This window comes from Helianthus annuus, chromosome 12, assembly GCF_002127325.2.
Source record: "Helianthus annuus cultivar XRQ/B chromosome 12, HanXRQr2.0-SUNRISE, whole genome shotgun sequence".
Classification (NCBI taxonomy): domain Eukaryota; kingdom Viridiplantae; phylum Streptophyta; class Magnoliopsida; order Asterales; family Asteraceae; genus Helianthus; species Helianthus annuus.
In genome coordinates, this window is record NC_035444.2 from 74,426,709 (window position 1) to 74,445,485 (window position 18,777).

General features: G+C 34.7%; 1 protein-coding gene across 2 annotated transcripts; it reads right to left on the reverse strand.

Moving 5' to 3' along the window:
- Nucleotides 1–4,149: 4,149 nt before the first annotated feature.
- Nucleotides 4,150–8,595, reverse strand: LOC110889343 (polyadenylate-binding protein RBP47). Of its 2 annotated transcripts, none has more exons than XM_022136860.2 (6): nucleotides 8,088–8,595; nucleotides 6,936–7,428; nucleotides 5,510–5,583; nucleotides 5,307–5,437; nucleotides 5,091–5,187; nucleotides 4,150–4,448 (listed from the first exon to the last, which is right to left on the reverse strand). In XM_022136860.2, the coding sequence occupies exons 1-6, from the start codon at nucleotides 8,406–8,408 to the stop codon at nucleotides 4,275–4,277; spliced, it is 1,290 nt and encodes a 429-aa protein (XP_021992552.1). In that variant the 5' UTR covers nucleotides 8,409–8,595; the 3' UTR covers nucleotides 4,150–4,274. The 2 variants fall into 2 exon arrangements, with proteins under 2 accessions (XP_021992552.1, XP_021992551.1); XM_022136859.2 differs by having other exon boundaries at nucleotides 6,936–7,431.
- Nucleotides 8,596–18,777: the final 10,182 nt, after the last annotated feature.

An 18,777-nucleotide genomic window follows, 5' to 3' on the forward strand; every position in this document is an offset into this window, starting at 1 on the left:
AGCCCTGTCACAGTGTGTCTTTATTTATATGAAAGATAAACTTTACCTGTTGCTCATCGTGCATTGGATTTAACCTGTTTATCTTACATGGAAACCAAAAAAAAGTAAAAGAATTGATTACTACTTAATAATATAAATTAAACAATAAGTAATAGGGTCATTTACCTAGTCAAGTTTATATGTTGATGTTAACCCCGACTGGTCCATAAAAAACTAATTTTCAACTATGAGACTGTCTTTCTAAAAAATAAAATAAACATAAAAATACACATCCTACAAGAAAACAAAATTCATTGTTGATTACATTTAATGAAGTAGGTTAGTAGAATATTTAATAAAATAAATTACCTTGGCAAGTTAGTTTGTGGTTTCATTCGGATCTACTTTTGCTCCATGTAAATGTATCCATTTCCACTTATCCTTTGCTATTTTTGTTCCATGTCACTCGGATGAGATGAAAAAAAAGCATAACTATATTACAACAATGAAACATGTACGTCTCCATCTCTACTGTTTAATTTATCTTACCTTGGCTTTAGTAATCGTCAACTTCGAAAATGTACTTCACTTCTATAAGTTGAAGTGCTCCGCAAGTTCTGTTGAGAAAAAATATTTTTTTTAAAACACTATTCGCGTATTATATAGATATGCTAAAGGGCAGTTGCAACCCCAACTTCCCTCGTTGCCCCATTTTGTTCCTGCTAGTGTTAGTCTGAAACTTATGAAAAGAAATATAAATATTCTGCATGTCTAAACTTTTACCCGTAGTGTTAAAAGTAAAACAAACATTTTCCAGTATTGTTAAAGTAGAACAAACCTTTTGTTCTTTCTTGATCAGGCTGATGTGTTGGTCCTGCTTGGCTACAAAAGCTTTTTTAGAAAGCTAAAATGTGATACATCAAGTGGAGGGGTTTCAATTATATAATAAAATCAATAAAATAAAAATACACTCATGCATGCATGCAACTCTAAAATCGTATAATTTGATGCATTGGTATTGTAAAATTACATAAAAAATGTCACCTCTTCGCTAATCTCTCTCAAACTGAGATTTGTAGGGCTGAAACATTGGCCGTAATAAAGGATCTCAACGCTTGGGAGTGTTTCTCTGATCGGACTAACTATAAGCCAGTCCTGCTTGGCTTCAGAATCATTGTTAGAAAGCGGAAATGGAAAGTTTCTTAAGTTGCTAATACAATATATATAATATGTATTTTGTCACTTTTGGATCATACACTTAAATTCCGCACCATGTAGAAAATCAGAGTTACCTTGCATGCAAACTCTGCTATTAAAAATAGGTACTGCATAGCACGAAATATGTCTTGTGAGAAATCTGCAGTGTTTGTCTTGGTTATGTGACCAACAAAATGAAATACGTTTTCATGCTCCCTACGTATTTTATACACATTATGCTTGGAAGTTACATAGACCGCTATCCCCACTACTTGCTGAAAAGTTGGGCTAACCACCCATTAGGAGATAACCACCAAAGTTGTGGAGATAATGGATAGGAAAATGTGGAGCTAACCACCCATTAAGGAAACCGCTAATAACCGCTCTGAACCGCCACAATAGCGGTTAATTTTGTGAGTTTAAGTGGCTGAGATTTAATCTCAGCATGAACCGACGGTGGAGATTGATTTCAAAGGTAACTTCCACTTAATGGGTTCCATATATATATATAATGTCAAAAAAAAAAAATTAATGTCAAAAGTAAAAGCTAATTAAGAAAAAGTTCCATGCCATAACCCAACGATTTTCATACTTTAATTTGTATTAAACCTTAAAAATTGGGTGCTCCTTTTTCTTTTAGTAAGTGTTAACTAGATCTAAGTTAAAAACATATTTTTTAAGTGTTAAGCCTATTTTTGGTTTAAAGCAATCACAAACTTTAACCGATCTAAACGGTCAAAAAGATGGCCTACCATACAACCAACGGTCCACAATTGTTGTTCCTTTAGTGAACACAAACCCATTCCTTTTGACCATCTCTATTTTCAAATTTAAACCACTCAAAACGAATCACATCTCCAAATACTTGTCTATGAACCAAAACTATAGATCTATCTAGCTCGGTTTCACAAGTATTACATGTAACTAGTCGTACTTTAGAGTATGCGTTTGGTTGATCTGAACCCGACCTGACTTCAAACCAAAACATGCTACCAACCAAATTCTTAAATATTTATGAAGGGAACAAAAAGATAACTTTACATAGTTTTAAGACCATGTGTAGTGGTTAACACCCCACTCTTGGACATTTTACGTCATGTGTCAGCCCAGTCAGCAATAGGACATTATGAGGCGTTTTCTAGAATGGGTGTAGTGGGGATGTGGGCATTATGAGGCATTATGTTTGTAATAAAATTAAATAAAAAAATCAAAAAATTTGATTGGTTTTACAAAAAGGAAAATGAAGATGATTGGACACAAGAAATGAAGTTGGGCGTGGAAAATAAAACGCCTAAACCAAATTTTGCCAAAAAAACGCCCCGGGGACCGACGTCGGGCGTGGTTGGGCATTATTGGGAAAAAATGCCTACTTTTTTTATCACATTTTTTTTTACTTTTTAAACCAACTTCTCCCACAATTATTAAACCATAACTTTTTCATACATTGATTAAAAAAAAACTAACCATAAAAACGAGCATTTTATTCTCTTTAATTTGAGTATAATATTGCTATAGTTTTTCCTTTTAATTATAAAAAAAGAGTAAACTTTCGCTTTGCTCTCTGTGGTTTGGTCACTTTAACGGTTTTGCCTCAAACCTTTCAAAATAGCCATTTTACTCCCTGATCTTTGAAGGTCTTCATGATTTTGCTCTCAATCCCTAACTCCATCCAAATTGTTTATTAACTGAAAGGGTATTTTGGTAATTTCAAATATAAAACTGAGGGTATTTTAGTAAAACTATAAATAAAAGATTATATTATATATATAATAACAATACAGATTCATCTTCTTTCTCTTAAGATACAGATTCATCTTCATCTCCATCGCTGCCACACATTCCAAACCCTACCACCACTACGGCATTGCCCCGTCAATTATACAGCATTCCACCACTACGCCACACATTCCAAACCCTACCCCCATTCCATTTTCAAATGTGTAGCCGCACACCACAAACCCCCGCTCGTCTTCTCTGCCGGCGACCGGAGAAGTTCCGGCCGGCCACCGGCCTTCTTGTTTCTCCAACACACCAACCCCGCACAACCATCCCTTCCCCTCACCTACTTTCCTCTGACGATACACCCCCAACTTCCCCTGCAACCCCCTTTGCCCCGTCTTACACACACCACAGCGAGAGAGAGAGAGAGAGAGAGAGAGAGACGCGAAAGAGAGATGCCGGCGACGTCACCTGCTTTTCTCTGATGATACACCCCCAACTGCCGCTGATTTTCGATGATGATGATGTTGCCGTTGATTGTTGAGGACGATGATGATTTACTGATACTGTTGGTGTCGACGGCGAAGGAAGCCCCCGGTGGCAGCCTCTCAACTGGATCTTGGGTTTCGAACCAAGGTTGTGGTGGTGGCCAGATCTGTGGAGTTTGCGATGGTGGTTGAGGACTGGTGGTGATGGCGGTGGCGGGCTGGTGGTAATGGTGATAGCGGTTTGGTGGAAATGGCAGTGGTGGTAGTCGATTAGCAGCAGAGGGAGGGGATAGGTTGCAGGTGACGAATGGTGATGTACTGGTGGTTTGATTTTCTTTTCTGAATGAAGAATGGGTTTGATGATACATAACAGACAAAAATAGATTTATCAATAAACAAATTGATTTTAGGAATTAATAACAAATATTTTAATACTTACATTTATAAAATTACTGAAATGCCCTTTTACTTAACGAATACTTTGGAAGGAGTTAGGGGCGGGAAGCAAAATCATGAAGGCCTTCAAAGATCAGAGAGTAAAATGGCTATTTTGAAAGGTTTGGGGCAAAACCGTTAAAGTGACCAAACCACAGGAAGCAAAACGGAAGTTTACTCAAAAAAAAATTAACATGTGTGTTCTCCACCGTATCCACCCCTAGTATAAACAAACATACACAGCAAATTACGCAGTGTGTGTAGTAGCATATAAACACATCTATGTATATGTATGTTCTGTGTTCATATGTATATCAGTATTACGTATATGTAGAGAAAGGACCCATCAAAATTCCAGTTGCATTCATAGATATTTATATCCCATAAAGAAACATAATATGTCTTTAAAATCTCAGCATATGGTGTTCAGATTCAATTTAAATACCAGCAGTAAGATCAGCTAACAGACTGCTGATGGTTGTCATACCCATTTGATCCATAAGCTGATCCATCTGCACCTCCATACATACCTCCATCCTGGTTCTGTTGCCCACCCCCGCCATAACCGCCACCACCATAACCGCTGCCATAACCTTGCTTCGCATAGTAGTTTCCGTTCCCGCCCATCCTCTGGAATAAAACAATACACAAGCATATAAAAATGATCAGATGAAGTAAAATAATTATCTTGATATATCTTGCAAGTTAATCAGCATCAACTGTAGGGTCGAGCAGAAAACCAAAAAAAAAACAATTTAACTGAACCACACAAAAAAAATGAAAAAATAAAAAACTGAACCGAAATTTACGATTCGGTTACGGTTTTGCATTTTATGAAAACCGAACCAAACCAAATAACCAAAAAAATCATTTTTTAATGTTTGTTAAATATTGATTTAGGAATTATTAATTTTATCCATTGCCTACAAGAAATAACAAAATTTAACATAAAAGCTAAATGATTTCCAAAGTATTATAAAAGAAAATGTCTTAAAAAACTTCAGAGAAACATAAAAATAGATTAGATGGTTAGGTTTATGTGAACAATATTAATTAAAAATGTTAAATATAATAACTTAATTGTCAATATCTAAGAAAGAAATTTTATTTTTAAACCTTACGTAATTTTGTTTCGAAAACCGAACCACTGCTAAAACCAATAAAAAAAAAAAAAAAAACCGAACCGAATCGTGCAAACCCCTTCAACTGTATTTTACATGATGATAGTCAACTGAAAAGTCAAAACTGAGTCAACAAAAGCGAAGAAATTACCTGTCTGTTAGCAGGAGTTTTACCCCATGATATACGAACCGTCTGTTTCCCAATCACCGTGCCATGCATGTTCTGAATTGCATCCTCGGCGCTGCTTCTATAATATCAAAATTCGAACGATAAATGAGCTCATTTTTAACAAAATCAATACTTCAAAATATGAGGTAAAAAAAAAAAAAAAGATAACATATATTTTGGACACTGTAAAGACTGTACCTGCTCGCAAATTGCACGAAACCACATCCTTTTCCAACTGGTATTTTAACAGACAAAATCTCACCACATTGGGAAAAAGTTTGCCTCAGGTCGTCATCGGTGACTTCAGAGTCGAGTCCTCCCACAAAAATCTATGCAACAATAAGGCGTGTTAGTAAAGCTGTTAGCGGTTCAAGTTATATAACGAAAAACCAGCAACTCACTGTCGTGTTTGAAGAATCGCCATCAGACTGAACAGCACCGAATGAATCATGTCCCCCGGGGGTCAATAGAACAGCTACAACATACGACAAAGATTACATTTATATGTATATGAATGAATAGTGTGGATATAAAAAGATGAGAAGGTGTGTGAAATTCAAAGCCAAAAGTGGCAAAATGAGTGGTTGATTAACAGGTCAAATAGGGGAGAAAAATAGTATTCATCATATCCAACAAAAATGATGGCAATCCATAATATGGGAGAAAAATAAATATACGTGGCAATCATGACTCGAAGGCCAAAGCAGATAACATGGATAAAGCTCGAGTAAATAGTTGTTTTGTGTTAAGATTATTTCCACACAACTCATGGTAAATGGTAAGTTCAATCGTTTATATAAGAGAAATTAGTAAATTGGAACATTCAAATATCAATAACTTTTTAAACCTATGATATATTTATAGTTCATGCCTGCCGGTTGTTTTCTCTTTGCAGTAAGTCAATAAACAACTTCTTGAACCAACGAGTCACAAACGCCCAACCCCTGACCCGTTTGATCCAACTTTTAGAAAACCCTTTGGACCCGTACCCAGTTTGACCTCAACACTTTTTAACTCGTTACCCAACCCACCATTTTTTTGCCATTACTCAATACATTGCACAGTGTCGCAATCTTCCAAGTAAATAATACACATTTGCGTATAATAAGGTTTAAAAAAACGGAAACGAGTTTCGAGGCATTTTCTCTTTGCCTCACGAGGCGTAAGCCTCGAGGCGGAATTAAAAAATAAATATAAAAATTATATACCTTATAAAAATAATAATACTAACTAAATTCATCATCAAAAACACTCATAAAAAAGACATAAATTGCTTGAAATTGACACAAAAAGCCAAAAACATCAGAAACCCCTGAGGCGCAGCGCCTCAGCCCCTCTGGGGCGCACGTACAATAGAAACCCCATGAGGCGCGCCTCAGAATCGTTTTTTGGGTGTTACGCTTTGAGGCACGCCTCAACCGTTTTCTAAAACCATGGCGTATATAGAGGCTATGTAGCACAAAATTAGTCACAAGTATAGGTGCCAAAATAGGTGGCTCGAACAGGTCAAAAAGTGAAGCCTAATGCAGGTCAAGTCTTGAGTTGGTGAGAAAAACTTTTTATATAAAAAATAAGGACTCTTATGAATAAATAGTGCAATTAAAATCTAATCTTATGAATAAATAGTGCAATTTATATAATCTAATCTTTTGAATAAACGGCTTAGGAGGTTTTACACATTGAAAAAAAAAAAAAACATTCTATCCATTAACCTATTTTAATCACATTACCTATTTAAGAAGCTGTTAAGAGACATAACGTAATCCGACCGATTCATAAGTAAATAAGTTGAAATCAAAAACAAAAAAGGGGACCAGAAAGACATACCTTGAGACGGATATTGTTGCTGACTATACTGTTGTTGCATAGGTGGCTTCTTGGGTGTTGCAACGCCAACACGCATGGGCCTGCTTGAACAATATTGTCCGTTCATCTCACTCATAGCCCGTGTTCTCTCACTCTCATCACCAAATCTAACAAACCCATAACCTTTTGAACACCCAGTATTCGAATCAAAAACAACTTTCGCACCTTTAACAGATGGATATCTACCAGCAAATGTCTCATACAACATTGCATCCGTCACATCTGGCGCCAAATCTCCTATAAATATAGATAAATCTGAACCAGTGTCTGCACGTTTTTCACCCGAACTAAAGCTTGCCCAGTTCAACCGAAATACTTGATCTGTGTTTGGCATCATGCTCCCGTTGTAGGTTTGAAGAACTTTCTCAGCAGCTTCGTGTGTATGAAACTCGATGAAACCATAACGCTCTGATTGGCCCGTTTGCTTGTTCCGTATCAGCTTTATAGATGCCACCTGCTAATTTCATGATATCAAAACTTAAATTCAAAGAAAAACATTACAATTATTATTAAAGTAAAATCATAATTACAAATTAGAATAACAAAATCCGATCCGATTCGAATAACAAATTAGAATTTCGAATATCCAAATCGGATCTTTACCCAAAATCGGGTCCTTATCCAAACCGAATCCGTATTCAGTTTAAAAAATGTCAAAACCGCATTACCCAATTCGAATAATTACATATAAAATCGAAGATTCGAAACAGCATTAAATTAACTAAATAACATCAAAATACATACATAGAAACTATGTGTTACATATAAAATCGAAGATTCGAATAAACCAAATAATTACATATAAAATCGAAGATTCGAAACAGCATTAAATTAACTAAATTACATCAAAATACATACAAACTATGTGTTACATAATAAATCAAATTACAGGTGTTATAGATAAATTAAATAAAAAGATTGAATAAACTAAAATACTAATTTTGGCATAATGAAAACATCCCCTAAACAAGACTGAAAAACTGTACTATTTTATTTCTCAATTTACAACAAACGAAATATTCCACATATAACAACAAAAGTACATATATTCACAATAATAGAAACAACAACAACAAGAAGAAGAATCAAAAGTCAAAAAGTCAAAACCCTAACCTCGCCAGTTTGAGCAAAACACGACTGCAAATAAGTCTCATCCATCCAGTGTTGCAGATCACCAACCCAAACCGTCTTATTATCTTCACTCGTGGGTTGAAGATGACCACCTTTTTGTTGCGTATGTTGCAATTGTTGTTGATACTGCTGCTGGTAATACGGCATGTAGTGTGGCGGTGGTTGTTGGTACATCATTGCAGGATACTGCTGCATCGCTAGCCATTGTTGTTGTTGGTATTGCTGCATCGCTAGCCATTGTTGTTGTTGAAGTTGTTGCTGTTGTGGTGTTAACTCGTTGTTGTTGCCGTTTGTTGGTTGCATCTTGTGATGTTTTGTGTGTTGAGATTGGTTCTTTTGTATGTGGGTGTTGCGGTTCTTGTTATGGGATTCGGTGATGGTGGTGTGGGAGGAGGAAGACGGCGGAGGGTGGCCGGAGAGAGGAGACGACGGAGGGGTTTGTGAAGAGATGGATAACGAGAAAGAGAGATGAAAGACGGCTTACGAATGGTGAAATAGTATGTGAAAGGTTGTATTAGAGACCTTTTATTTATTTTGTATGTGGATTTTAAGTCCTTGTAGTTTTATAAAATGTAATCATAACCTAAATTGTATAAAATCTATCCTTTTTAAGGTTGGACGGTATGGGGACTCTCCCACCCCGACGTCGTGCCCCCTCTCCATTTCCCTCACTTCGTCGATGTGCCTCCTTCGTCGAGATCGTCGAGGGTGTGATGAATTCGACGGGCCTCCCCTCTCTCACACTCATATACATACAACATACACATATATTTTAGGCTCATCCCTCATTTCCTTACTTCCATCCTCTTTGCCCCATCCTTACACCCGATCTACGTGACGGATCATCCTCCAAGGATGGACCTCTATCATACCACATAACCTAATACTTTTAATGTAACATGTTCTTTTAATGTTAAATTAAATTAAATTTAGATGCGAAAAGGATTTTCAATCTCATTTTTAACCCTTTGGTTTTCTCACCTTTTTATTCTTTAAAAAAATGCAAGAACACACTATTTGTTTTTAATAATGTGTGTTAGAAAAGTTACAATTATAAAATTTTGGTTGATTTTATTGTGACAAACATAACACTGTTTTGTGGTATTCCTTTGATGAAGTGTGACTTATGTAGAAATAATATCTCTAACATTGTGGTTACTACGAATTTTGAAGTTTTCCTTAATTAGTTTTATTGAGCTTATTGATATAGCATACCTTCTACGAACTTCGCTTATAATTAAGTTAATGTACATACGATCGTCATAAATACTATTCTAAGTATATCTATTATAGTTTCATCTCAATATATTTGTATAAAGGTATCTTGGTTATCTCGTTTCACAACCAAAAAGTGTTCCTTGGTGATCAAATTGTTTAATTTTGAAAATAGAGATATCATCTTTTATTTTAACATGTTAAAAATGATAACACAACGTCTGTGTGATTTAATTTAATTGACAGACAATATAAGATCGATATTTAATATAAGGAAATAAGGAATAAGCTTTCAAATCAATATTTTACAACATATAATTATAAGCTATTCTAGGGTCTTGACGTGTAAGACCATATCAACAAAATTAAAAGCACATAAACTGCAACATCACTATTGTCGGTCTAAATTGATCATCAATTGCTAAACTATATAATGAGCACAAGCGCACCCAATTTACAAGATCAAAAAGACGTGTTGTATAAATCATTGTAACGTCCCTTATATATGTATCGTATAAATCATCATATCTACGAACTTATATAAATTTTACATGTCAAACTCTCAGTTAAAATCCAAGTTTCATGTTTTAAATAATAATAGTTATGTTATTTTAAGTAATTGAAAATATGATCTAGAGCACTAACTAGAGTTATGAGATGAAGTTTCTAGTATATTAAAGTCTTATTAAAAAGTAGATACAACTAAAACCAAAAGTATAAAAGAACATTTAATACATTAAACACATAACTATCATAAAAAAAAGGCATTTATTTATTTCATATTGTTTTCAAAAGCCCTAACAAGCTTTAACTTTAGAAACTACCCAAACTCCAAAATAAAAGTTAAACCTCCAATATTCACACAATCTTTCTTATTTTTCAATCAATGCTTATTACTTTCAAAAAGCTTATGTTAAACAGATAAAAAGCTACCGAATCAACTTTACAAAAGTACAAGGGAAAATCTTGCCAAAGTAAGATAACACAAAGGGGCGAAAATGTAAATATGAATACAAGAAAAGGGGTTGTTGGATCTGGGAAATTGCCCTAGTGTTTTCCTGCTGCATTGTTTTTCACGAGGATTAATTACAGCCGTTGGATTAAACGATCGGTGATTTTTGGCAATCAACCGTACCTATTGAAGGACTTATGTCTGATTAGCCGACAGCTACGTGTTGTGGGGCCCAGACTCATAGATCTTGATCTGACTTTTAATAATCCTGAAATAGGAATCATGACCGTTGATTGATACATCGACGGCTAGGAGATAGATCAAGGGGAATATTAAATAAGGTCACCGCGTCGCATGTGATCAAGATTAGAGGTGTGGCATCTTCAAGGCGGTTTAAAAAATAAAAACAAACTTTTGAGCTTTTAAATTTCAAAGGTGTTTGGAACTTTGTTTGGATTGGATTCCTAATAATTTGTTTTTAGTGATATTTGTTATAAGTTTAACTAAAAGTGGATTGATTTAAAATTTGTGTTTTGTTAAGTATTTAAAACTAAAATCAGGGGTGAATGGATTAGAGTAATTAAACGTGTTGAAAGTCAAATATGCTGTTTGAAATATAAATTAAAAAATTACACAAGACATATTATTTGTAAAATTTGTTAGTCAATGTTGAATGGACGCGTCTTCTTTACACTTAGGAAGTTGGAAACAAAATTGATAAGAAAAGACTTGTAATTCATATCATAATGAAGGTATGTAATGAAAGAGGATCAAATAAAAAGTTTATTTTGGTTAGAAAAAAAGTTTATTTTGGTTAGAAAGAATAGGAAATATTTGGCAAAATTTAAAATAAAGTGAAAGTTATTTTAGTTAATTTTATCTAATCTTCCCCCTTCTACTCTCTATAACTTCAAAACCCACCATCTTCAACCTTTTCTTCACTTTCTATCTCAATAATCACTACATTATAGTGCGATTTTCGTCACCATCATCAATCAATGATTTAAACATACAATCAACGTTTTCTTCAACTTTTTTGCAGAAACACGGTTTAATTTCATACAATATCTCTTTTTTTTCCTGTGATTTTGAAGCGAATCACTCGATTCGTTCAATTCGATCGCTGATAAGTGTTTCTAACATTCAAATTTCGTCAATCGTTGAAGCAATCTGAAGAATCAGCTTCGATCTATGTAAGAAATTTTTTAATTGCATTTTTACGATCTGGGTTTTTGAATTGAGTCATTGCGTTTTACAAAGTAATGAAAAAACACCGTTTTTTGTATTTTCAGTCCATTGGCTTTTAGAAACAACATATTTTATTGTGTTTTTAGTCCATTGCGTTTTAGGTAAAACACATTTTTATGTGTTTTCAGTGCATTGCGTTTTAGAAAGAACACTTTCTTTTGTGTTTTTAGGCTATTGCGTTTTAGAAAAAGACATTTTTATGTGTTTTTTGATCCATTGCGTTTTAGAAAAACATATTTTGAAATGGAAGAGGATCAAATAAAAAGTTTATTTTGGTTAGAAAAAAAGTTTATTTTGGTTAGAAAGAATAGGAAATATTTGGCAAAATTTAAAATAAAGTGAAAGTTATTTTAGTTAATTTTATCTAATCTTCCCCCTTCTACTCTCTATAACTTCAAAACCCACCATCTTCAACCTTTTCTTCACTTTCTATCTCAATAATCACTACATTATAGTGCGATTTTCGTCACCATCATCAATCAATGATTCAAACATCCAATTAACGTGTTCTTCAATTTTTTTGCAGAAACACGGTTTAATTTCATACAATATCTCTTTTTTTCCTGTGATTTTGAAGCGAATCACTCGATTCGTTCAATTCGATCGCTGATAAGTGTTTCTAACATTCAAATTTCGTCAATCGTTGAAGCAATCTGAAGAAATCAGCTTCGATCTATGTAAGAAAATTTTTAATTGCATTTTTACGATCTGGGTTTTTGAATTGAGTCATTGCGTTTTACAAAGTAATGAAAAAACACCGTTTTTTGTATTTTCAGTCCATTGGCTTTTAGAAACAACACATTTTATTGTGTTTTTAGTCCATTGCGTTTTAAGTAAAACACATTTTTATGTGTTTTCAGTGCATTGCGTTTTAGAAAGAACACTTTCTTTTGTGTTTTTAGGCTATTGCGTTTTAGAAAAAGACATTTTTATGTGTTTTTTTATCCATTGCGTTTTAGAAAAACATATTTTGAAGTGTTTTTTAGTCCATTGCGTTTGAGGTAAAACACATTTTTATGTGTTTTTAGTCCATTGCGTTTTAGAAAGAACACTTTCTTTTGTGTTTTTAGGCCATTGCGTTTTTAAAAAAAAAACATTTTTATGTGGTTTTGGTCCATTGCGTTTTAGAAAAACACATTTTGAAGTGTTTTTAGTCCATTGCGTTTTAGGTAAAACACATTTTTATGTGTTTTCAGTCCATTGCGTTTTAGAAAGAACATATTCTTTTTTGTTTTTAGGCCATTGCGTTTCAGAAATAAAATATTTCTTTATGTTTTCTGGCCATTGCGTTTTAGAAATAAGACATTTCTTTGTGTTTTTTGTCCATTGCGTTTTAGAAAAAAGTCATTTTTACGCTTTTTGTCCATTGCGTTTTACGCAACTGGGTTTTCGAAAATTTTTTTCGAAAATATAACAATAGTATACTCGTTTTAAAGATAAAATAACGTTCATTTTTTGGTGCAATTTTTATAAAAGAATAATGTCGTATGAAAGAGTTATTAACATTTAAAAAAAAATGGGGGGGGGGGGGAAGATTGGATTTGGATGAGAGAGAAACTATTGCACTGGATTGACTAGAATGATCCTACACAAACTCACGCGCCTCTTTTTTTTTTCTTCAATTTCACTCATTTAATCTTAGCGGTTGATTAAATCAATTGATGGTCAAGATTACTTCCTAGCCTTCCTAGCAAAAAAAAACTTCATGACCTTGTATGTAATAGTAAAAACTAAGTTTTCCAAACTAAGAGTAGTTACCGTGAATAATAATGAATGTATGTAATAGTAAAAACTAAGAGTTTTCCAAACTAAGAGTTTTCCAAACTAAGAGTATTTACCAGTGAAACTGAGGTATCTTTAAAAGGCTAAGCGCATGTTGCAAAGAACGTAAATAGGCTGGAAGCTGCCCGGTAATTGATTAGTGGAATTTGCAACTCCATGCAAGAAGCCTAGTGGTCTTTGATGTAATTATTTGTTATTCGATCCACCTGTGGATCTTTTATACACTTTGGTCTGTATATTATTTTGAACTTTCGAACAATTGTATTTTGTAATGATTATTTTATACTCCCAAGACTTCCACTTGTGTTAATTGTGAATATCTATATCAATTTGTCACGCATAAACCCTAAGTCCGGGCCCACCGGGAAATCAGAGTGTGACAGGTTGGTATCAGAGCCAACATTTGAGTGAATTAGACACTAACCTTTTGTGTCTAAATTCAAATATCACATTAACATAATCCTTAGACTTTCCCGAGTCTAGGCATTAACCTGGGACCATTCATATCTATTTAAGTTATGTTATTCATTTTGATGTTTAACAAGTAACTATGCCGCCAAGAATTAGAGGAAGAGGAAAAGGCCCCATGCGGGGAGGACCATCAAGACAAATACCATCCCAATCCCATAGTTCGGATCACCCGCAATACTCGGACGAGTCACACTCGTCATAGCCACCAAGACATTCTGTCTCACACCATTCCTCACACACTCACCACTCACACCATTCTCATCACTCTCGTTCCTATTCTCACCATGACTCATTTGACCCTAACCAGTTTATAAACTCACCACCCCTAGTAAAAAACCAGCAGGACAATGATTCTGATTCGAGATGCCGCCATCAGGATCCAATTTGCATCCTATTGAATTGTCGAGTGATACTACATCTTATGCAAGTTCACCTTATTAGGGTCCCGATGAATGGGACTAATACTTTAACAGTTTACTTTTGTTAACACACCGCCATACCCACATCCGCAAACACCGCCTCCTCCACAAAAGGACGAGCAAGCGGAGCAGCAACCTAAACCACCACCACAATCGAGGAAGCCTCGCAGTGGTGCAGGTATATCTGTACATGTCGGGCAATGGTCGGGATCGCTTCTACCTTTGCCTCCAACTTATCATACTATACAAGAGGACCCACAAATTGGTGGACCCTCTAATACTGAACCTGTTGTTGAGCCACCTCAACAACCACCTGTGGGTTTTGATAACCATATTCCTACATATCCAGATATGACTGGATATGATACATCTTACACGGAAGCCCCTATGGATTTCAATTATCCGGCTCCGTCGTACGACCCCTATTTACAGGCGGTTGTTCATAATGCCCTTTATCCGTCACCTTTTCCTCCTGCTTATCCAAATATTGGATATCCTAATTCTGGATACCAGTATCTGGTTGTTCCACAACCACAACCACCGCAACAACTTGAGGCTATTAATCAAGCCTTAGAACGAGTGGAACAGATTCAGCGACATGCTAAAAAGAATGAAAGGAGAACAAGCCAGATCTTCAAGAAACTTTCCAAAATCATCAAAGGAAAGAAGGATGAATGAAGATTGTATTTTTATCTTTTATTATAATTTAAATTCCAAAAGTGCATGCTGGACATGTCATTATTGTATTTCCTTTCAAAAGTCCCTATGAGGACCACTATTGGAATTTCTCATTTTAATCATAAATTTGAATTATCATATATATATATATATATATATGTATTTAATTTTTCAAGCGATCGTCTCGATCTTAATTCGAACTTTATCGATCTGCGTGAAATTCAACAAAAACTTCTTAATGGTTTGATTAGCCATATGGCAAGCCTACATTATTGGCAATGATACTGGTACTGTGACAATGAGGAATCACACTTACCAAAGAGGTGGAGGACATATGTCCAAACCTTATTCCTATAGTCGAATGAGACTACGGATAATGATATATATATATATATATATATTATCAAACCATTAAGACAAAGTTCAATTATTATTCTTATATTAAGATTCAATATAATGTTAATATTTCTGGGAGCGTGGCAATGAGGAATCACACTGACTGAAAGGTGGAGGACATATGTCCAAACCTTATAGCCTATATGATCGAATGAGATCATGGCTAATAATATTAATATCATCAAATTTGATGATCATTCAATTTTAACATTCAATGTAATGTTAAAATGATTTGTCTATGAGCAATATTTATTTATTGAATGTAACAATGGAAGTTGTGACCATATGGCACACTGTCCAAAAAGGGTGGAGGACATATGTCTAAACCCTATAGCCATATGATCGAATGAGATCGCGGCTCATAATGTTATCAATCATTTAGACATAACTTCAACGATCATTTTCATTTAACATTCAATGTAATGTTAAAATTATAATAAGGTAGTGTGACAATGTGGAAGCACACTGACCGGAATAGGTGGAGGACATATGTCCAAGCCTTATAGCCTTTATGATCTAATGAGACTGCGGCTAATATTTAAACTTATTTAACATTCAATGTAATGATTAAATCATATTTAGCCAGTTGTGACAATGTGCACACTGGCCGAAAAGGTGGAGGATATATATCCAAACCTTATAGCCCTTATGATCCAATGAGATCACGGCTAATATCATTATCAAGTCATCAAATTCGATGACCATTTTTATTATTATATTCAAATATATTACACTGAGCAATGATCTATTATTGGCATGTAGTCCAAAGTTACTATATATGGCGAACCAAAATTCTGGTGGAGCCGATAGTGGGCGTGCTAACATTGGACACGCTACTCGCGAAGTGTATGTGTGTGTGTGTGTGTGTGTGTAATTTGTTTACTTGAAAAAAATGATCAACTAAAATAGATAGACTAAAATACCTATCGATGCATAATTACTAGTATGCTTAATTTTTAGTTGTAATTTTTAATCGATGCATGTATATATATATATATATATATATATATATATATATAAAGAGTAAGTCGCAATGCTCGACATTTTTGATCAATCTGTTTGTGTGATTGTTTGTATTAGTTCTTATTCTATGATGTTAATACCTGATAAATGTTTCCAATTCAGATGTCGAACGAAGTAAATCAGGAAAACCGGAATAACGATAATAATGGGAACCAAGTGAATAAAAGTGTCATCGAACATATAGTGGCATAAGGAATTATAGATGCTATGCCATATATTATCAAGACTATTAAGGAAGCAGGAAATAATAATTCTGTAATTGGAAGTAAACGTCAAATCACTGAACCAAGTTGTTGGATCGTCGTTGACCCTGAATGAGTCGATCAGAAGAGTCGTTTATCCAATTCAAAGGCGGAATCAGTGAATTAGATGCTCAAACTAAATATAATGCTTCACTTTATTGATTTTGACAAAGTTTACAACCTGGAAGCAATTTTGCAGCACTTCGTTACAGAATCAGAACCGTACCAAATGAACTAACACATGCACTATATATAGAGTTCCAGGTTCGCTTATGCGTACATGCCCTTCAAGCGAACCTGAATGACTAATAGTGGTTCGCTTATGTGGTTATGCACATAAGAGCGGACCTGTAGTGTTGGTGTGGTTCGCTTATATGGACAATGTCCATATAAGCGGACCTCAATACTAAATCACCATTTCTCATTTCTCGAACCTCGTGCACACAATATTCTATCCTATCCTAATCTAATACATGATACAAGACGAAGTCAATAGACGTAGTGCACCAACAGACTCCCCCTCGGATATTGACGAAGTCTTCAGTGACCATTCTCTGTTATGCCACCTCTTCAGTCTTGATCATCTTGCCATCTTGCTCAGATTGTAACAATGTAAGCACCTTTCAATCTTTCTCTTTAATCATCTTTCTCTCTTTGACTTTTTCACCAAGATCTCATCATTAGCTTTATCATCAACTTTTTCATTGTCAGCTGGCTCCCCCTCTCGTCCAGCTTCCGTGCTTTTAGGATCGACACCTAGCTTTCCAGATACAAGCTCTTCCAGGAACGATACCTGACTCTTTGTATGCTTTCGTTTTCGTTGAGCTCGTCTTCAGACTCCCCCTAAGACTCGGCTTTCGGGATCGTAGTCTGGATTTTTCCTGTAATCACTCATACAAATAATAAGTAACATCATTTTAAAATCATCAATCAGTAACCGTAATCTGGCACTATACAACTTTCTAAAACACTCCCCCTATCAACAATATTTCTGATTTTGACATTGTTAAAGAATCCAACTCCCCCACAGATTATCATTTAAGTTCAAATTAATGACCTTGAAGATATTTCACAAACTGTTTTTGAACTTTTATAGAAATTTCAAGTTTCAAATTAATGAACTTGTTTTATTTTCAGAAACACAATCAGCTTACTTAGATTTTGAAACTCAGCAACTCAGACATCGGTTTATCGAAAATAAAGCAGAAATCAAAATCTTTTTGTATTTTCTGAAAATATAAAGCAGTAAAGAAATATGTACAAACATATTTACAGACAATATTTTTGTTTGAGTATGCGACAGAGGATCATATCAGTTTTTGACAAATTACTAGTACCGTTGAGCTTAGTTACACATTAAGAATTAAACAATTCACTTAGATTGTCGATATACTGATCCACTTAAATTTTCATACAAATTTCAACTAATTCAGGATACGATTTAGATGTTTTTAAGAACTTAAACTCATTCATGTGTCCCACCTCTTGAATATACTCCCGTATCCAGAATCCCAGATATTCAGTCTTACAGGTGAGTATACCACAGATGATATCTGTAAGGGGTTAAATGCGAGGGCCGTGAGAGCTCAGGTCGATACTTCCGTATACGCAGAGAGATGATGGCTTCGACTTTTCGGTGTGTCCCCTTTAGAGGATCTTTTGATTACAACAGCAGTGACTATCAATTTTATTGTTTCATCAGCTTGCTGATGGCGATGCTGTGTTTCAAGCATTTTTGCAGAAAGTATTATTCGGGGACTAGGTCAGTACTTCCATACAACAGAAGTCCCGAAATAATACCCCAGATATCACTGAGTATAAAGACCTAGTATCTCAGAATATGGGACCTTTCAAACGAGATTTCAGGGGTTACCTATATATCCAAGTAGTGTTCCCCACGAAATAAGCAAGTGTTTGAATTTAGGTTTATATCCCGAAAAAGTTTACTATGTGTATAAAAACCTATCGGCATATCATCAGTGAGACTGTTTAACGCTTATTAATTCTTTACAATTCTTTAGCATACTGTAACTGTCTACTGATGTACTATCATTTCCTCTTTTTACGCAAAACTCAATTTTTTTTTAATTTTATCATGTTTTTGGCTTTTTCAAATTTTCTAATGTTTTTGTATTTTCTGACAATTTTTCTCCCCCTAAAATGCAAAACCATTAAAAGAAATTTGACAAACCGACACTGATAGCTTTGTCTCGCCATCCATGTTCTACTAACTGTGCACTGAATCA

What these genes read in the sequence shown, in the direction of transcription:
- LOC110889343 (XM_022136859.2), bottom strand. Translation starts at nt 8,408, where the DNA reads ATGCAACCAACAAACGGCAACAACAACGAGTTAACACCACAACAGCAA. An exon ending in GTTTTGCTCAAACTGGCGAG is followed by an intron (nt 7,432 to 8,087) that starts GTTAGGGTTTTG and finishes TCATGAAATTAG; the next exon opens with CAGGTGGCATCTATAAAGCT. An exon ending in GCGATTCTTCAAACACGACA is followed by an intron (nt 5,438 to 5,509) that starts GTGAGTTGCTGG and finishes ATTGTTGCATAG; the next exon opens with ATTTTTGTGGGAGGACTCGA.